At 38.2% G+C, this 20971-nt stretch overlaps 1 protein-coding gene across 3 annotated transcripts in view; it reads right to left on the bottom strand.

Moving 5' to 3' along the window:
- spock1 (SPARC (osteonectin), cwcv and kazal like domains proteoglycan 1) overlaps positions 1–20435 on the bottom strand; it is a 356391-nt gene extending 335956 nt beyond the window's left edge. For 2 of the 3 annotated variants that reach the window (XM_052014788.1, XM_052014790.1), the window contains exons 1-2: positions 19467–19594; positions 19198–19359 (exon numbers count right to left, since the gene is read on the bottom strand). In XM_052014788.1, coding sequence (XP_051870748.1) covers positions 19198–19359 — 162 coding nt within the window. In that variant the 5' untranslated portion in view covers positions 19467–19594. Of the gene's footprint in view, positions 1–19197; positions 19360–19466; positions 19595–20360 lie in introns of those variants that run through there. The other variant, XM_052014789.1, reaches the window with a different exon arrangement.
- Between the last annotated feature and the right edge of the window lie 536 nt (positions 20436–20971).

Here is a 20971-nt window from a genome sequence, read left to right as displayed (position 1 = left end):
TCACCATCTCTTTCTCAACGGCAATTTTATACCCAGAAAAATGAATTAATGAAAATAAAAGCTCACATTGTCACATGTGGGGCTGAGGATACTGCCCTTTGGTGAATGTAAACTTGGAGTGCAAGCCATTATGTACATGTCTCTGCAAAACAATTTACACTTACACAGGCACATCAGGTCCCAAATGTTGCAGGTATCAGGGACAGGCACATACATTTGATTTCACAGTAAGTGTATAATCTGCCTCCAGGTCATGTGAATGAATAATTTAACCATACAAGACTTTTCAATTACATGCAGTTTTGATATCTATATGTTGGGGCTGTATGCTTTTGGACTGGAGTAATTGTTCTGAGTTTCATTTCCTAAAATACTAACATAGCCATTAGCAAGCTAAACATTTCAGCCTAATGCTTCATTATTCATCAACTACTAGAGCTTAGCCAAAGTCAATGTATTTATGCTTTCTTAAACTGTTGTACCATTTAAATAAAGTATCACTCTTACATTTTCAATATACTAGCTTTTATGCCAACTCATTGGGCAATTTCAAGCCCTGAATTACTGATTTTATGAAGCTTTCCAAAGTGCCCCTGTGTCAGTTGAACATTCATTAATAAACTCACTGCAATTCTACCCAAGCAAACTATTGTTTCAAAACATATTGCAGATTTCAAATTGGGATTGGCTGCAGGACACCTTGAACTCTGCCTCCAAACAAACAATATGGAAATTTCACTGATAATAAGAGGTGTAAATAGGATGTAATTTTGAATGTGGAATTTGAATCAGGTGCTCTTTATATACAAATATTTAAATGCAGTTCTTCTTACATTTTGTATCCAGTTATTGGGTGTTTGAATCAACACAATTGCAATATTGTTCCCACATTCCTTACTTGTTTATTAAAAATAGGGCGAATTTGTGCCAAAAGGAAAAGAATTCAGCTTTTGCATACACACTTAAAAACGGGAGGGAAAGACAAAGCCTATTGGACTATTTAAAGATGTGAAGGGCATTGGACAGGAAAGGAATTGTGATTCTCTGGAGATCTGACTTTGATGGTTTAATTCATTCTTTGCTGTAGCTACCAATTACCTTTGTTCCCATTTCAATCTCTCTTACTGGGAACATGCCAAATAGTATCTATCTTAGTTATCCAAAAACATACCCTGCAGCGATTGATACACAACAGCTTTGAATAGTGAATGAGTTGCGCCCCTCACAAAACACAGGTGAGTGAATTTTAACTTAACTTAGTCTGGCTGGAGGCACAGGGGGCAATTGTAACTCTACAATTAGAGGTCTACACTTAACTCTCTCTTCCTGTTCCTATTATAAGTATGCTTACCACCATTTTGATTCTTACAGATCCAGTGACATACATAGGCTCCAATTGTCATAGTGAGTTTCAAAGGGGCAGAGCATGCACTGTTTGATGCCTGCATCTCTTCAGCAGACTGTAAATGGGGGTATCCGCAAGGATCGGCAGATAGTGGCCACACTTCCCCATCTGCCTGCCGGTTTCCCAGCAGTATTCAGAATCAGCCCTCAGAAGATGTAGTTCCATTCCCGAGGGAAAACATTAAAACTAAGGGTTTACTGTTTGTGATTTCTGGGTTTTTTTGTACATCATGTTGGTCCTGTAATGATCAAACGTTAAAAAAAAATCTTGCTAAAGAATTAAGTTCCTCTTACAGTTACAAAAACCATCATGCAACTGGAGCAGAGGAAGACCAAAAATAATTTAACTCCCAGGTCTCAAGGCATATGTCTGGTCAGTGTCCTACTCACTAGTAGGAGTGGGATGACAGGTAGAAAGAAGCTATTACTTGGATCTTTAGAAATTTCAGCAAGTTCGCAGTAGTACATCAGTTAGTACTCTTATACTATTTTAACCACCTATCTGATCTGTTCTCATCAGATAAGCAGGGTTAAAAACAGATTCCATCATAAGATGTAACATTGTCTCTGCACTCTTATTATTACAGTCAGATCTGGCAAAGTTTTGCAATAGAACACCAGATCTTCAGGACATTGCAAAAAAATTTAATGTTGTCAAATAAAAAGTGATAGATGATTGCTTTAATTGAGGGAGATAATGTGAGGTCGTTACAGCATGATATTCTAAAGCTCTCACTCCAATCACCACAAAATCTATCCTTCCAATTATTTGAAGGAAACTCATTACAGTCAAGAGACTTTAATTGGTTATCTCACTTCTATTGTCACCATTAACTACCTCCTTAAATCCAAAATACCAGGTGATTAGTTCTGTATTTTAAACAAGCAGTTGTGTAGAACTCCAGGAGTCCTCCCAGCTAAAACTAAAACTCTGCCATGTTGGTTACCTGCAATTTTCTGGTTTTAGGACTGGTGCCAAAAACAATTTTATAAACTATTTTGCATTCAACTTATAATTTATGAAACAAAGATACAATGGGTAAATAGAACTACATTCCAGAAATAGTCTTTGCTTCTCCACCAACATTTGGAAAGTTTGATTCTAGTGTGTGTTCATGCAAAGCAATACAAATTCTTCCTAAATTCACAATTAGCTATGTTTTCATTACCTCCTCTGTTTAAATCAACATTAGAGTTTGCATTAATATTAAATATTCCTAAAAGGGAGGCAGCAGAATGGAGAAAAATACAGCTGGCATCAGAAAGATGTTGAACACCTAATCTTTGAATTCCACTAACAAACATATAGATGCATAGGTTGTGGTGTCTGTAGTCTCTTTAGTGCTGTTGCTATTAACAGAACATTTTGTTGAAGGCTGTGATCTCCTAATTAATGGCAATGGCTGGTACAACAATGGGGCAAATCCGTGCTAGCACCATTGTAAAGAACTATCTGCATGTCCACGTGGAAGACCTGGAGTGTGACACTGGTGCTGGTGTAAACTGGCAGTGGCACCTTCCAATTGATTCTCTCTGATACTGATTAACCCTGCACTACTGCTCAGGATTCCCTATAGAGTCCTGTAATGTACTGGCAATTTTGGAAATTTTCCTGCTGGGTGCCTCCCAGTATTGTCCTTGCACACTCTTGAGTTGGCAAAGGAAGACTTTCCAACCAAGGATAAATGATTGACCAAACCCTGGGAAGGATAGTAAAAAGACCAGGGCTGAATTGGCTGCAACATTATGCAATTAGTCCCACTGTCAATGAACAAGCAATCCTTTCTGTAAGTGCAGTTGATTCAAAGAGCTGAGCCTAATCTAGGCCACTTGCTACCATTCCTCTGCTGAGGTAAAGAGGACTCAGCGGGAGATTGCATTGGAGAGCAACTGACATTTGACTGATATTGGAATAGCTGGGGGCTCATTGAGATACCACTAGATTTGGGGCAATGTATCAACAGCTATACCAGATGGTAGAATTCAGTTCCTTACACTACTTATCATATTTAAAATGCTTAAAACCATAAACAATTAAGGTACATAACTTTGCATAAGTAGCTAAATATTTACATATTTGAAATTATACAATTAACTATTTACAGATGTGTATTTAAAGTTATAATTTTGACCAATTATAAAATTTATCCAGTAGCTTAGTCTCCTTGTCTGTAAAAACTCTTCACTATGAGCTCTACCTAATCTTTCAGGAATCCACTCCAGCAGATCACTTCTTCAGATGGATTTCATACACATTTGGTCTCACAGCTTGTTCTGCAGTTTTTGCATTAATTGTCTTTAGCTATAAGTGCATAATATTACATATTCTCAACAAACAAAATTTAACACAAGCCTAATAACTCGTGAACTACTACAGTAATTACAATCAGACATTGTATTTGCTTCATTACCAAATACAATGAATTCAGTTACAACCATCTCTACTTTGGTTGTTTCTCAAGGCTCTCCAATTAGCAGCCCTGCTTTCACATTGTCTTGCCTATCGACTTGGATTCTGACTTCCTGTGGACACCAAATCTTCTCTCTCCTGCTGTTCCTTTTGAAGTCACCAAGTCAGCCAATTCCCATTCTGGATCATCTTCAGGCTTTCAATTCTGCCATGATTGTTTTCAGTCTACCTTCCTGAACTCTGATCACACTATATTAGGCTGACATTAGCAAGTCTGTAATATCCCTCAATGGATTTTCAAAGCTTTTGAATTGCCTCCATATCATAATGCAGTCCTTTTTAAATGTGCTTGATCCAGGCCATAGAGCAATTCTGTAAGTTGAGCTGCAGCATGAAGACAATGCTAGCATGTTCTACGCTCAGAGGCAGAGATCCAAGTCACTGTAAGTACTTTCACTGAAACATTGCACAACATACTCAACACCTACAGTTCATTGGTCCACCATTGACCCTCTCCTTCTTCATGACACTGCCATCCAACAATAAAGGTTCACGGCAAACCCCTGCAAAACATGATAACTGTGCTAAGAAGTGATCACTTCCCATAGTTTGGGAAACAAAGGCAGACATGGATCATGAAATTCATCATCATCTTCAATATACCATCACAACCTTTAACTGATTGAGAAGTGTTTGAGGACCTCAGGCCTGGCAGAAGTCTCATGGTTTACCAGGAAGCAGTGATTCCTGCCCTTCAATCTGCTTCTGAGGCCAGGACTGCCTTTAAGAGGCATCTCAAAGCACTGGAATAGTAACGCAAATGCTGTCTTCGCAAAATCATCCAAATTCACTGGAAGGACAAGCGAACCCACACCAGTGCCTTCTCCCAGGCCAACATCAGTGTTGATGCTCAAGTTACTCTCAGTCGGCTACATAGGGAAAGTCAGTATTTTCATGCCCAACACCAGACTCCCAAGCTCTGTCTTGGGAAATGATTGCCAGGCAGACAGAGGAAAGGATTCAACGACATGCTCAAAGCCTCCTTGAACAACTGCAACATTCGCATTGACTGCCAGCCACATCTGGCCCAGGACTGCTCAAAGTGAAGAAGGAAAATTCAAGATGGTACCAAGAACCTCAAAAGGAACACACAAAGGCCCTGTGGAATTGGCAGGAATGGACCAGCTCACAAACCACCAACTTGCCTGTCCCATCAACCATCAACTGCCCCCTCCATAGAAGAGTCCATGGTTCTGACATTGGCCTCATTAGCCACCTCAGAAGCAGAAAAGTAATGAAAGTCGTATTCAATTCCAAGGGACTGCCCCAAAAGGAAACAACAAACTTCTTTTAGACACTTCTTTCCTAGAACTTATGCAGTCTTATTTTCTCCATGAGTATTATCTGGCAAGACTCAATGGATATTACCTCACTATAGAATCTCATGCCAAGCCTTTTGCTTCTCATCTTCTCTGTGGATTATTCTAATGACTGAGCTGGTGTTTTGAAAATCCTGTGAACCAGTTCTCTCACTGTTCAAAAAAGTTAGAATTTTCCTCTGAAATGCTTGACATTGTGAATACTTCCATTATCCCAAGGAGACTAAGTGATTTGCAACAACTCAAACTCAGCACCAGTGCAAAGTCTCTCAGGCTCTTTAGTGTTGTTGCTTGTAAAGGTAAATGGCAGGGGTAGAGCTATTAACAGAATATCCTTTATTGAAGGCATTAAACTTTCACAGTATATCGTGACTGATTATAGCTGTGGGTCAGAAGCCATTCCATATGGTTCACTCATTGGAGTGTAAAAAATGCAGATGTCAGAAATCTGAAAATAAAATAGAAAATACAAGTGGAACTCAGCAGGTCAGACAGCATCCACAAAGAAAAAAAGAGATTTAATGTTTCAAGTAAATGACCCTTCGTCAGACCTGGAAAAGCTTGAAACATCAACTCTGTTCTATGGACAGTGTCCTAGTTGCTGCTTACAGACAACTCTGTTTGTTGGAAGTGCCATGATGTTAAGGCTGTCATGGAGGTGAAGACAGGGCAGATGCCAGATTCGGTGCAATTCAGCTCAAGCTTCCAGTTAAAACTAACTAGGTGTCTTATCTCCATATGGTGTGGTAATAACTGCTTTTATTTTCATGCTCCTGTCAAAGAATATTAAAAGCACACATGTAATTCCTATTAGGGAGGCATCTAGCATTCAGTTAAAACTACAGTTCAGATATACATAATTAGATTCCATTATCTAAGTTTATTGTAACTCCAGATGCAAGATTGACAGAATTCAAGAACTAAAATTAGACAAACTTTAGAATCTGACACTATGCCTGGCCCACTCTTTCACTGCAGCAATAGACTAAACAATAGAAGTAAAGAACCTTTTTTCTGGACGGCAAATTGTAAATGTTGTGGGTCTGGAATATTGGTCTTCCTCCTCCTCCTCATTTTAGGCAACACTTGGGGTTGAGGACCTACAGTCTCTGCCACAGGTCATGTAGGAGGTGCCTGATAGAGTAGGTGGGTGGTGGTATGATCATTTCACTGTGCTTCTGTATACTCTTGACAAAGAAGCTCAAGGTTCTTGTGTCTTCTTCTTCATCTGAGTCACGAGCTAGAAATTCCCATGAATTAGTAGGGATATCACACTGTTTTGAGGGTCTCAAAACATATGAAACAGTTTCCTCTGCCCTCCTGATAACCTCTTGCCATAGAGTAGAGCAACCAGGCAGCAATAAAACATAAATATTATAAACAAAGTTTGAGAATTTTGGGCGTTCAAATACAAATCTTTGAAGCTGGCAGGTCGTTAAGATTTCTGAAAAAGAAAGGTGGCATTCAAGGTTTTTAGGGTGAGGCACAGAGTCTCTGATAAACCTTTTTAAAAAAAAATCACTAGATATGTCTCAGCAAGAGCACCATGTCCAGTTCAGGGTATTGTACTAAGACATCAAAGCTTGGAGGTTTATTTACAAACATGTTCCTAATGTAATTAGGAGCACGAATATGCACTCGGCTGTTCAAGCTTGCTCTGCCATTCAATGATCGTGGATTTTCTGAGTGTAACCTTAAATCCACATTCCAGCCTAACCCTTTCATCCCCTTGCTTATCAAGAATCCATCTACCTCAGCCTTAAAAATATACAAAAACTCTGATTCCACTGCCCTCTGAGGAAGAGAGTTCAAAGACCCTCAAACCTCCATGGGAAGAAAAATGTCACCTCATCTCCATCTTAAACGGACAATTTTAAAAAAAGTGACCCTCAGTTCTAGACTTCCTAACAAGGGGAAAAACTGCAGATTCAAAATGTCAAGACCACTCAAGATCCCACATATTTCAATCAAATTACCTCTTCTATACCCCACTTTGCAAAAGCCTCACTTGTCCAACCTTTCCTCAAATGATAACCTGCCCATTCTAGGCATTAGTCTCGTAAACTTTCTCTGAATTGCTTTCAATTCATTAACATTCTTCTTTAAATAATAAGACGAATACTGTATGTAGTATTCCATCGGTGGTCTCACCAATGCCCTACATAGCTGAAGCATTATCTTCCTATTTTTCTATTCAATTCCTCGAGGAGTAAATAACAATATTTTGTTAGGTTTTCCAAATACTTGCTGTACCTGTATATCAGCCTTTTGTGAATCATGCACTAGGACACTCAGATCCCCCTCTGCGTTACAGTGCTCGGTAATCTCTCTTTTAGATATTATGCTTTTTTATTTTTTTCTGCTATAATGTTCAATTTCACATTATACTCCATTTGCTAGACTTTTGCCCTCTTACTTCAGATATTTATATCCCACTTTAACTTTGTTATGCCTTTATAACTTGCATTCCTCCTAGCTTTATGTTGTCAGTAAATTCAGCAATTCTTTTATTTTCTCATAGGTGCAGCACCTAATCAAATACCTTCTTGAAATCGAAGTATACTACATCTACTAGTTCTCCTTTATCCACAGTACGTGTTACTTCTTCTAAGAACTCAAATAGGTTGGTCAAACAATAATTTCCCTTTCACAAAACTATGTTGCTTTTGCCTGAGTACCTTGAATTTTTCTGCTATAGCATTTTTAATAATAGCTTCTAACATTTTCCCAATGATATATGTTGTTAACTGGCCTGTACCTTGATGCTTTCTCTCTCCTTCCCTTTTTGAATATGGGAGTTTCTATTACTGTTTTCTAATTTAATGGAACTTTTCTAGATACCTTTCTGACCTAAATCTAGAACATCCTGTAAAATTAAAACAAACACATCAGTTATCTCAATAATTACTTACTTTTAGACCCTCAGAGATTTGCCAGCTCACAGCTCCAACAACTTGCTCAGTACCACTACCCTAGTGATTATAATTATCCCGAGTTCTAGAAATGCCTGTAGATTGAGAATTATCCTAATTCCTGACTTATAGGTACTTCTGGGATGTGACTTGGATCCTCTACAGTGAAAACCCATGCAAAATGCCTGCTTAATTTATGTGTCACCTCTATTTTCTATTCTTAGTTTCCCTGACCCACTTTCTATAGGACCAACCATCACATTGTTAACTTTCCCTTTTTTATATATTTATTTTACTATCTGTTTTCATATTTCTGGCTAATTTATCTCTTATTCTGACTGGGGTGGAGATGAAGTACTTATGTAGAAACATTAAAGAAACTGGTATTATTAAAAGAGGTTTTCCAAATTCTGAAGTGTTTTTATGGAGTAAGTACGAAGAAGCACTCATTCTCCCTTCCACCACCATCACAAGTCACACACTAACCTGACTCAGAAACATATTGCCATTTCTTCTTCACCCCTGGGTCTTTTGACTTTCTAACAAACAGACCGCAATCAGTGAGAATAGGCAGCAATACCTCCGGCACGATTATTCTCAACACTGGTGCCCCACAAGGCTGTGTCCTCAGCCCTCTACTCTATTCCATATACATTCACGACTGTATGGCCAGATTCTGCTCTAACTCCATCTACAAGTTTGCAGATGATACCACCGTTGTGGGCCATATCTTAAACAGTGATGAGTCGGAGTACATGAAGGAGATAGAGAGCTTAGTGGAATGGTGTCACGACAACTACCTTTCCCTCAATGTCAACAAAACAAAAGAGCTGGTCATTGACTTCAGGAAAGGGGACGGTGTACATGCACCTTTCTACATCAATGGTGCTGAGATCGAGAGGGTTGACAGCTTCAAGTTCCTGGGAGTGAACATCACCAACAACCTGTCCTGGTCAAATCATGTAGAAGCCACAGCCAAGAAAGCTCAGGAGGCTAAAGAAATTTGGTTTGTTCCCTTTGACTCTCACCAACTTTTACCGATGCACCATAGAAAGCATCCTATCAGGATGTATCACGGCTTGGTACGGCAACTGCTCTGCCCAAGACCGCAAGAAGCTGCAGAGAGTTGTGGACACAGCCCAGCGCATCACGGACACCAGCCTCCCCTCCTTGGACTCTGTCTTTACCCCTCATTGTCTTGGAGTAGCAGCCAGCAAATCAAAGACCCCACCCACCCAGGACATTCTTCTCTCCTTTTCCATCAGGTAGAAGATACAGGAGCCTGAGGGCACGTACCACCAGACTTAAGGACAGCTTCTACCCCACTGTGATAAGACTATTGAATGGTTCCCTTATACAATGAGATGGACTATGACCTCACGATCTACCTTGTTGTGACCTTGCACCTTATTGCACTGCACTTTCTCTGTAGCTGTGACACTTTATACTGTTATTGCTTTTTTACCTGTACTACATCAATGCACTCTGTACTAACTCAATGTAACTGCACTGTGTAATGAATTGACCTGTACGATCGGTTTGTAAGACAAGCTTTTCACTGTACCTCGGTGCAAGTGACAATAATAAACCAATACCGAATCGCCTACAATAGCACAGTGGGACAACACAAAGAATGCAGTGGTTCAAGAAGGCAGCTCACTACTACCTTCACAAGACCAAGTACAGATGGGTAATGAATGCTGGCCTTGGCAACAACATTCTCTTTCTGGAAATAAGGAAAATTAGTCCCAAAGACAGGAGGTATATAAACCCAACTACTACAGGCTGGTCAACATTGACACAGTAATCGAAGGCAAAATTATTTGGCACTTGGAAAACCTTGCTTGATAAACTGGGTTTAATTTTTTGATGAAGCAGTAGGGAAGGTTGATAACCTGAATGATATAATGCACACAGGTTTTCAAAAGGCAGTTTATGATGAGGGTACAGGAATAGAAAGACTTGGAGGTGCATACGTTAGTCTGAAGATTGAGAAGATTTTTAAAAGATGCAAATGATTTTTGGCTTTATAAACAGAGGCATAAAACACAAAGTTATGATAAATACTTATAAAACACTTATTAGGTTTCAGATGGAATACTTTATTTCTAGGTGTCACATTTAGGAAAGAGGTTAAGGCCTTAAGGAGGCTACAAAGATGAAGTTCCAGAGTAATATCAGAATGAAAGATGTGGTAAAGTGAGGACTGTTTCTCACTGCGAAGGAAGTTAAGGGGATTGGTAGAGTTTGAAATCAAAATAATTTTGATAGAATAGATGGGAATTAATTATTTCCAGGAGCAGAAAAGTCAATGAGCAGAGGACATATTTAAACTAATAAAAACCTGGAGGCAATACAGGAGAAATAAACACTGAGGTAGCAAGTTGTTTTGATCCAGAATGTGTTGTGTTGAAGGGGGAGGAAGCAGGTTCAAACAAGAATTGTATATATAGACAGGAAAAGGAAAAATAATGCAGAGCTACAGGCAGAGCAGAGTAGCAGGTGCAACCGGTTTTTCAACGTTCAGAAGTTCAGTGCAGGTACAAAATGGACTAAACAGCCTCTATCTGAGCTATAAAATCCTGCTTATGGTAATTGGAATATTCACATGTTATGCCCTTCATAAACTAAATTAACTTCTACTTGTGCAATGTTCTAATGTATAAAGACATACCTAGCTATTTCACAAACAGAGAAGCACATGGACATGGAAACAAAGGCAGAGAAATTTAGTACGGCAATCAAATATTTAGATAAAAAGATTAGTTTTAATAAATGGTCTTAAATGAGAGGAACTTGGAGAATGAAGAAATATTTACGGAGAATTCTAGACAGGAAGGCAGTCAGATTGGGGCAAGTTTCTAAGTTAGAAACAGGGGTATTTTAATACAAGGATAGGAAATTTAAGTTTAAAGGGGATCAAAAACAGATGTAAATCAGTAAATCAGACAAGGTAAGAAATACTCATTGTAGATAAAAGTTTTGGAGTATTGGACAGAAGGTGAGAGAATGTCCTGAAGCTCATTAGAATGTTTGGTCAGGAGAAGAATTGGATAATGGATTTGGAAATAGGTAGCTGTTTGCAACAGAATGAATAGGGGTTGAACAAGATTTTGAAAGTGCAAATAGACCAGGTCAGCCTGAGGAAGAAGATTGGAAGGGTTTTTGATTTGTTGATGCAGTAATGCACTTCATTTCAATGACAGATGACAAATATCATAAAAATATACATATACCCAAGGGTGTTAGTTTATAACCAAGTCACCTAAAATTTCATCTTCAGTTGCTAGCAGTAAATGGTCTATGTATTATTGTCATGCTGTAATCTGCCTCTAAAATTCATTCCATTGATTTTAGTGGAATGAATTTTGGAGGCAAACTATAATGTGCTGATTCTACCATGTGGCATGTTCAGCACCATCAACCAGGGATGAATACCTAGGCATATATTTTCATATCACATTAAGGAGAATAAAAATTATTGGAAACAAACACATGTAAACACTTGTTATGAAAAATGTAATTTCAAACTTTTTAATACATTATGGAAAAAAAACCTTTCTTATCTACTGGATGTTGCTTTGGTTTAAAGGCAGAAGTAGATCTTACAGTTAAACTGGCATTAGTGACAGCAATTATTTATTAAAAGCTTTAAATGTTTTGGGACTTCTTTTGCTGCTTCACTATTAGCCCTGCCCAAAGTGTCTAAGGTAGTTCCCATCTGACAATGATACCAATGACGATCACAATGTTCCATGGATAATGAGTTTTCACATGGACTGAAAAAAAAAAGTGCTGGTGACTTGGAAATGGCTTTTTAAAAACACATTTATCATTTGGGCTGCGATTGTTTGCAAAGAATCTAATTTCAAAGTATTCATATAATACAAATGCCTCGCAATCTACTTAAATAGCCTGTCAATTAATAATCTAGCCTCCACAACCCTTTTGGGTAGAGATTTCTAGAGATTCACTACACTCCGAAAAGAAACTCCTGTGCACCTCTGCATTAAATGACCACCCTCATCTTGTTCAAGACTATCCCACTGGTGAAAACATCTCAACATCTACCTTGTCATATCTCCTCAGGATCTTATGTGGCTTAATAAGGTCAGCCCTCATTCTTCTAAACTCCAAAGATTAATCAGAACTTTTTCAATCCCATTAATCGAGTTTGTTTTATATTTTTTGGCAAGGTATTCGTAAAGTAAATCATGAAATCCTTCCATACATTGGAAATGAACATTCCAATCATAAATTAACAGCTGACAACTAGTGAAATAATTAGCAGGTATTATGCCCCAGTGCAATGCATTATCTTTTTTCCACAATGAGATGCAGATGACACTGGCTAGGACTTTATCTGTTACCTATACCAAATTGTCCTCAAGGAGGTGGAGTTCAATTACCTTTTGAACCATTGGAGTCCATGTGGTGGAGGAGCTTATCCAAGACTATTGGGCAGAGATTTTGATCCAATGACTTAAAGAAATATTACTGAATGTCCGATTCTGGATGACGTTTGATGTGGAATGGAACTTGGAGGTGTAGGAATCCACATGTGTCTTTTGTTCTTCCAGGTTCCAGGAAGCACTGTTGAAGAAGCCTTGATGAGTTACTGCAGATAGTATACAGTGCTGCAATGGAGACCAATGAAGGAAAAAGCAAATATTTCAGTGGAGGATAGTGCCAGTTAGGCAGGCTACTTATTCTGAATGGTCTTGAGCTTCTTATGTACCACTTGAGCTGCAACCAAGCAAGCATATGGAAGTATTCCAACAGAGTCCTGATTTGTGCCTTTTACATGCAGTCATGAGATGAGTCACATCACAGAATAACTAGCTCTAAGCTGCTCTCTTAACCACAGTATTTATGTGGCAGATCATTAAGTTTTCATCCTCAGTGACCCCAGGATTTTGATAATGACGTGATAGCCATCTATCAGCACATGACTGAACACTGTCCTGGTCTTAGGGCAAGCACTTTGAGTGAAAGCTAAACCAAATGCTGTTCGTGTTTTGTTATAGACACACAGCACACTGGAAGATACTCTCAGTATGAAGATGAAATTTCTGCACCAGAACCACAAACAAATAGCCACTGCTAACACTATCATAGGCAGCTAGATCTGTGATAGGATTTTTTTAAAACCAATAATAGAATACTTCTAACTGTCATTCAATCACATTGCCCATAGTTATAATTCATTTTTTCCAGTTACAAATTTAATTACAAATAATTACAACAAATTAGATCTTGAGGGTGTTTCACTGCATTTCTACAATTTGGCCAAAACAAAATAAGATCAGAATCACTGCAGGTTGTTACAAAAACACAATACGATTATCAGTAAACAAAAATCACAAAAGCAGGAAATGCAACAGAAGCTGCGAGTTAAGCCAAGTGGTAAGTCAAGAGATGAACACATAGTGTCTTTTGAAAGAACAGATCAAAGCTAACAAACAACATATTTCTGCATTTTTCTTTATAATCAGTCCCTTGATAGAACACACTGCTCTAGTTTGCAGTGTTAGGCATTCCATTTATGCATGGGTATGCAGTTTTGTGATTCTTCTCATCCTCCATTATTTGCAGCTAAGAAATTTTGGGTCCATCCAGCATTCGTCAGCTGTGGCAATTGTTTTGTACTTACCGGGAGTGCATAAGGGAGTACCCTGGCCATTAATGTTAAATTAGTATTAGATGCCTAATTAGCTCTGGTGGCTCACCTTTATTAAACAGAAAGTTAACAATGCTTAATAAACTGTCTGAAAGGCATCTTAAAATCCATCTATTAGGAAATAAGTAACTGGGTGAAAGAGGTATGATGCAGATGTTTTTGATGATATTTCAAGCATTCTTCCAAGCCATATTTGTCAAAGCTATTGAAAATTTCGGCTCACAAGAGATTCTGGAGGAATGCTAGAGGAACTCAGCAGGTCAGGCAGCATCTATGGAGGGAAATAAACAGTCAATGTTGTTTTCGGGTCAAGACCCTTCATCAGGACTGGAAAGGAAGAGGGAAGAAGCCAGAATAAGAAGGTTGGGGGAGGGGGGAGGAGCGTAGGGTGGCAGGTGATATGCGAGTCCAGGTGAGAGGGGGATGGTAGGTGGGTGGGGAGCGGGGGGATGAAAGCGAGTGATGTAAGAAGCTATGAGGTGATAGGTAGAAGAGGCAAAAGGTCTGAAGGAAGAATCCAGTAGGAGAGGGCAGTAGACCATGGAATAAAGGGGAGGAGGGGAATGGATGGGCAGGTCATGAGGGCAGGGGAGGGGAAAGAGAAGGGGTGAGGGGACCACAGGAATGAGGGAAAACAAAATGGGGTGGGGGGGGAGGGGTTACCAGAAGAAGTTATAGGCTATCAGGTTGGAGACTACCAAGGCGGAACATGAGGTGTTGTTCCTCCTACCTGCGTCTAGCATCAATGTGGCTATAGAGGAGGCCATGGATAGACATGTCAGTATGGGAGTGGGATGTGGAATTGAAGTTGCTGGCCACTGGGAGATCCTTGCTTTTGCAGCAGACAGAGTGAAGGTGCTCGAAGAAGCGGTCACCCAACCTGTGTCAGGTCTCACTGACGTAGAGGAGGCTGCACCGGGAGCACCGGATGCAATAAATGAAAATTTGAATGTTTTTCCTGTGAATATACCTAATTTTCTAATGCATGCATCTGTAAAAAGTGAGATCTCCAAACTAAGGGTCTGAATAGTCATCAGATTTCTGTCCCTCAAAACTAGGGACAGAAACCTAACTTGATGGCACACCCAATGAACAGTGCCCTCAGTAATCTACTTTTCCATTCTTCATGAATTGACTCACAAACAAGTTACTCTTTTTAACCAAACATTAATAACAAAGTGATCATTTTTAAAACTCTTAATGGACAAGATAATCAGCTGGAATTGAAGAGGGCTCTGTGTATCATTTTGTATTAAAAATCACAAGAAATCTCCAACACTGATAATTTAGATTAGCGCATGACATCAGGGCAACCTTAGACTGTATCATCTCAGTTTGGAAAGGCACTTATTTATATTGTCTTTCACTTTTAGGTACTTCCTTCATGATGAATCATTTGTTTCAGGCCATATTTATTACTAATTCCCAGATGTCTTAATGATATTGCACCTTCTTTGATTTCTTGTCAACTGAGCAGCGAATGAGCTTTCAGGTGTCATTCAGGATTATCTACACAGCTTGGTCTACATTTACATGAAATATGGGTAGGGTTACCCTTCCTTGAAGGTTAGCTTCAATGTTTATATTTTTCATGCTGCTGGGCCAGAAACTGTTCTGTTATTAAATTTAAATGTATAACTTGCTTACGATGCTAAACTCATACCTTTAGTTTGCTAACCCAATACGATAATTTCATACTATTTTACCAATTCATTTTCTCCTCCCATGCAGCACTTGATAAAATTCTGGTTCACTGCTTTCTAATAATTTGAATTTATTAGAAATTATAATGCACCCAAAACAAAGATTAAAACAGTGCTGTACTGGTATTCAATGATAGAATAGATCAGTCATGGAGAAACTTGCACAAGGAGAATGGGAAAGTAGGTCACAGTTGATAAGATCTCACTATGGATGGAGTCAGGAGGTTGGGCAATGTTGAGGGGCTTTTTCCTCAGGGAGATGTTGGAAGGAGCCTATGGACATGGGAAGTGTGGGTACGTGAAGATGCAAAGAACAAAGAAAACTTAAGGAAGGAGATGCTTCAAACTCTTTAAATCAAATGAAGCAGCCCTCAACCTTCCAGTTAAGTGTTCCTTCAGTGTGCAAGGCCTGCGTGATTCACAGACCTTGTAAATTGCAGAATAATTATGCACAAGTGGTATCAAAATGTGCATTGCAGACCTTTTGACATCAATGTTAATGTCAAACATGTACCATAGTAAATTCACATCTAACTTCTGGAAGCACACAACTGGTCCATGGCGTACTTGACTGCATTTAGCATTGTCTTTTTTTTATTTCCATTTTACAATGCTATGCAATAGAATTTCTAGGCCAATATTTCTTATTAAGCAGTAATTCTGTAAAACTTCACACTGAATTTGATGCAACTTTAAGTTGCTAAATCAATCTCTACACAACAGACACATTTATTTTAAAAATAAATGAGGCAACTACCCTGCTGCCAAGATTTCACTGGGCTTCCCTACCAGCTAAGAACAGACAGTACTCTGCTAATGATTAATAAAAAATGAACACAAACTATCTTTTAGGAGCTATAATGAAAGATTTTCTTGGGTTACTGGATTTCTTTTGTAAAATAAAATATTCTTTTCTAATTAAATATATTACTTATTCATATTGATGAGACTACTATTGTTACCATAAATTACAAATATGAATTACAATATGTTTTATTATGGGACCCCAAAGTCTCAAGATACTCATTTACTAATGGATTTTGGTAACTGTACAAAAAAAGGAACTGAAAACAATAAAGCCAAAACAAATGAATATAAAAGATTCCATGCAAATTTATATTTAAGAAAGCCAAAATCACCAGTGTATTTTCTATTATTTATCATGACACATCATGAGCCCTTCCCATGTTTTTTGTGATTTCATAATTTGTACAATGACCTAAATGCACAATTTTACAGTAAATGACCATTCATCAGCTTGCTTCCCTGTAGTTACAATGTGATTACAATGGGAATTTTTTGGTATGTTGCTTAACAGGCATTTCTATTTTATAACGAGACAGAGAAGCACTCCGTTTTTTTTTGGCTTAATGTAGTTTGCCTGTCTCTCTTCAAACCACAGGCAGAGCCAAGAGTTGAAGATGGCCGAACAAAGACATTTCAAGAGGGATAGGCAAATCAATCTCACATAATAGATCTGCTGTCTTGGATTCATATGGAAAGAAGTGTTATCTTCAACTAGAAAACACTTTCATCCTAGATATGTTCATATTTTAAATCTCAATTTTTTGTAGTTAAAACATTAAAAATGTCTTCTAATTTGATTAAAAATACTCACAATGCTTGTTGTATTAGAGCTAAAAGAGAAATTTGGTAAAATCTAAGTAAAGTCAAGAGGGAAACCAGATTAGAAATCCTTGTATTTGGATGTCTACATTGTATATACTAATTGTGCCTTTTGCCAAGAGTCATGTTCAGTTAACACTCAATTTATTCCATATAAAATGCCCCCAAAAATCAAAAACTAAAAACAAACTTATTTAATGGTATTTTTCAGAAAGTTCACTAAAAATTTCTACCTCATACTACTGGTTTCAAACAGAGCTTCTTCACATTCACTCTCTGTGGGATGGGTATTCATCCTAATTCTTTCTTCCCAATTGCATGAAAATTCTTCAAAGGCATTTCAGCTTAGTACCTTAAGGCTACTTCATGTCACAGAATCAATTGCAGATTTTGTTGGATAAATGAAATAAACAACACTAATTCAATGTACATTAGTGCTATAGATAACATGGAAAGCACAAGAGCAGACAGAAGTCAGAGCCACGTACAAGAATGTAAAGCTTCTAGCTTCTGGAGGGGTACAAGCACACATCCTTAATACTTTGGGCTAATGTGTCCATAATCCCCCGATGATTTTTAGGGGTCCATACTTCATCATAACCCCACCTTTTCTTGCAAACACACCTGACTGATGCCAAATAAAAATCATTCATTGAAAATAATATATTATTTGGAGTCACAATAAGACAGTTGAGTAAGCTTATATTTCTAAAGCCATACACACTTTCATTTTAGCCATTGTTCCTTTAGTGTGCAAGGCCTGTGTGATTTAAAGTCCTTGATTAAATTGCCATCTTTTAATTAGATGCAGCAACCGAGTACTTGGTTACTGCATCTAATAAAAGAAAATAATAAATGATCATTACTTATTAAGCCCAAAATTTATATAAATACTGGAACCAAGCCAGCAGAGCACAGAAAACAAAACAAATAAAATCTAAAAGCTCTAGCTGAGTTATTTTTTTCCTGAGGTGCATTCACTGAGAGAACCCAATTCTAAATCAGAACAAAGTGGAGTGCAACTGATTGGAGGAAGATATCTCAGTCAGTATTAGTTGGGTATTGGATAGTCCTCCTGATTTCAACTGGTAAAGCTAACATGCAAGTTAGAGACCACTTTGATTCAATGCCAGTCTTATAATGTTAATGCACGAGCAGACAGAGTTACATAAACTTCCTTTCATAGATATTATTTTCAGAAATTATATCAATGCAAGTGTTACATAACATATTTTAAAACTACCGAGTGTTTAAAACTGACAGTGATGGGTGAAAGGCAGTGGTAGAGTTCGTAATGACCTTAAGAGAACCAATTCTTAAATCAACAAATCAATTTAGTTTTCATTTAGATATTCTAATCAATTTTCAAGCATGCTACCAAGATGATATGTATCAAGAAATCTTATCTATTTGCTATCCATAAATTTACCACAACAAGGCACTCATGAAGTAGTCAACCAAACAATTTTAGGTGAAACATCGTACTTCACAGTTCTTTAGCATAAATTTTCCACAGATGTGAACCAATATAATTCTCCTGTGGTGATCTGAGTTGAAGTTTTCTCCTTTTTACCCATGTGCCCGAATAATCCAAATTTACAACAAAGGTGCAATATACAAATTTCACTACTAAAGATTGTAGTATCGCAGCACAACACATAATACCTTTTAGCATGGAAACTGCATAGTAATGAAACTTATCCAGAATTAATGCATAAATGTTACTGTGCACTTAACAAATGTGAAGGACATAGTTTGTAAATTAAGCATCAAATATCTTTCATACTTATCACCACAACTATTAAACCCCAGCTGAAGCCTATAATTACGCAATTCTAACGTACTAACAAAATTACAGAATGCAATAATATATTTAAATCGGCAACAGATTTGTTTAACAAAAAAATCATTTAGCGTGTTTTTATGTTAGTTATGGTATGTACCATTTCACAGTTTCCATGTGCCTTATTCATCCCTCTTCACTATAAATGCAATATCAGCATCTCTATTGTGTAAAGCATCGGAGCATGTGTTAACCACATTAACGTAGCCGTGTCCCGAGAAAATATTTTAAGGTACCTACATCTCGGAATTTGTTCCAGTATTTGAGCTCCTTGTCATATTGTGAGACAGTGGTCAACCATTTCTCATTATCCAGGAAACTGGCAGCATTGGTCGCTTCTGGACGCCTGCTTTCAACTTCGAAGGAAACCGCGATAAAAATACCCACCAGAGTAGCTAGCATCTGGAAAATATATAATTCGTACTCAAAAGGCAGTAGCAACAACAAATACCAGGGTAATTAACTCTCCCATTACTGATTTGGAAATAATCTTAATCTTTGCAGCTCACCTTGTTGGCTGTGCGAATAGCTCTGCTCTTTCTGAGCGAGAGGGAAGAGCCTGCCTATTTGACTGGCTGCTTTGTGATGGTGCAGATGGGTTTGGGAATAAGCCCTGCACATGAGACATCGATCACTGTGTATTAACACACGATGGGGCGCCACCTCACATCCAGCGTGTGTAATTAACACGGCAAAACACAGCCACTGACGTCGCGTTATTGTCACACGTCTTTTCCTTTATTCTGCGTATTTGTTAAAATGTTTTCAGGTTACACATCGCCGGTTTTACCATCAAACAACAATGAGACCGGCTGCTATTGTTTCCATTATTAGAAAAGAAAATCTAATTACATCAGTGAGCTATTTCCACATTTCATCAGAAATTGGGCATTATAAGTACAACTTATCTCTTGATATAAAGACCAGTTATGAAATACCAGTTACAAGGTTATGATCCATAAATAATCATTCCTGACAGAAACCGAAAAGTGTACATGGGCGTAATCGATTCAGTACGAAGTGTTCATTCTGTAAATTCAGTACAGTCTGTTTTATGAACTGAGCAAAAACGTCATCATATTGGCCAGAGGGAAAGTTTGCAGTACAACAGATGCAATTATATTGTGCGGGGCAAACTTATGTTGTGTTCTATATTTTCCTTTCACTTAATCTTTATTATTCACGGGAAAATGCAATGAAATCGTTGCACACGACCATTTAATAATCTCAGATAATTAAATAATCCTGGGCAACAGTTTAAAAGCAGAATTCCAACCCGCCGAATGCCAAAAAAAATGTTATTTGTAAAATACATTATCAGAGCCCTTCGGCTTCTCGGTTGTCGATGTTGGACGGCCTTGTGCATGCATTACATGCAGGTGCGCAAGCGCTTAAAGACATACCTCAATGTAAATGGCCAACTTCTTATTTCCAGGCTATGAACCAAGTTCCAGATTTTTTGAGCAAGAGGAAACAACGTCTTGGCATTTATCCTGTCAATCCACTTCAGAATTGTTTATCCCCTTGAGGTCACCTCTCATTGGTCTAAACTCCAGGAAGCAAAGGTCAACATTACTCAATCTTTCCGCAAAGGACAGTCCCCCTCGCCCAGTCATTACTAAATCTGCGCCTCTGCTGATTCCAAGACAATTTTATCCTTCTTTAGGTATGGAGCACTGCACAGAGAACTCCAAATGAGGTCTCACCATAGCTGATACAATTGTGGCAAAGCTTCTTTAGTTTTGTGCCCAAATAAGAGCCACTGTATTAATTAAAAATAACAAAAAATATCTGCAGACTCTGGTGACAGCAATTGGACTATTTATTCAAGTCTAACAAAATGTCAGCTATCATTGGCACCACCCAATCTGTACAAATACATCTTGGCAATGGCCTATGCCCAGGCCTCTTCAGATTGATCAGTGTGTGTTACCAGTTTGTCTCCTGATTACTTGGGCTATACTTGCTCATGAGTTCTAAATGAGTTGATTAAAGCTACATCTTTAATTCTCAG

The sequence above is a fragment of the Pristis pectinata genome, chromosome 4 (assembly GCF_009764475.1).
Source record: "Pristis pectinata isolate sPriPec2 chromosome 4, sPriPec2.1.pri, whole genome shotgun sequence".
Lineage (NCBI taxonomy): Eukaryota > Metazoa > Chordata > Chondrichthyes > Rhinopristiformes > Pristidae > Pristis > Pristis pectinata.
This window is presented reverse-complemented; position numbering and strand designations above follow the sequence as displayed.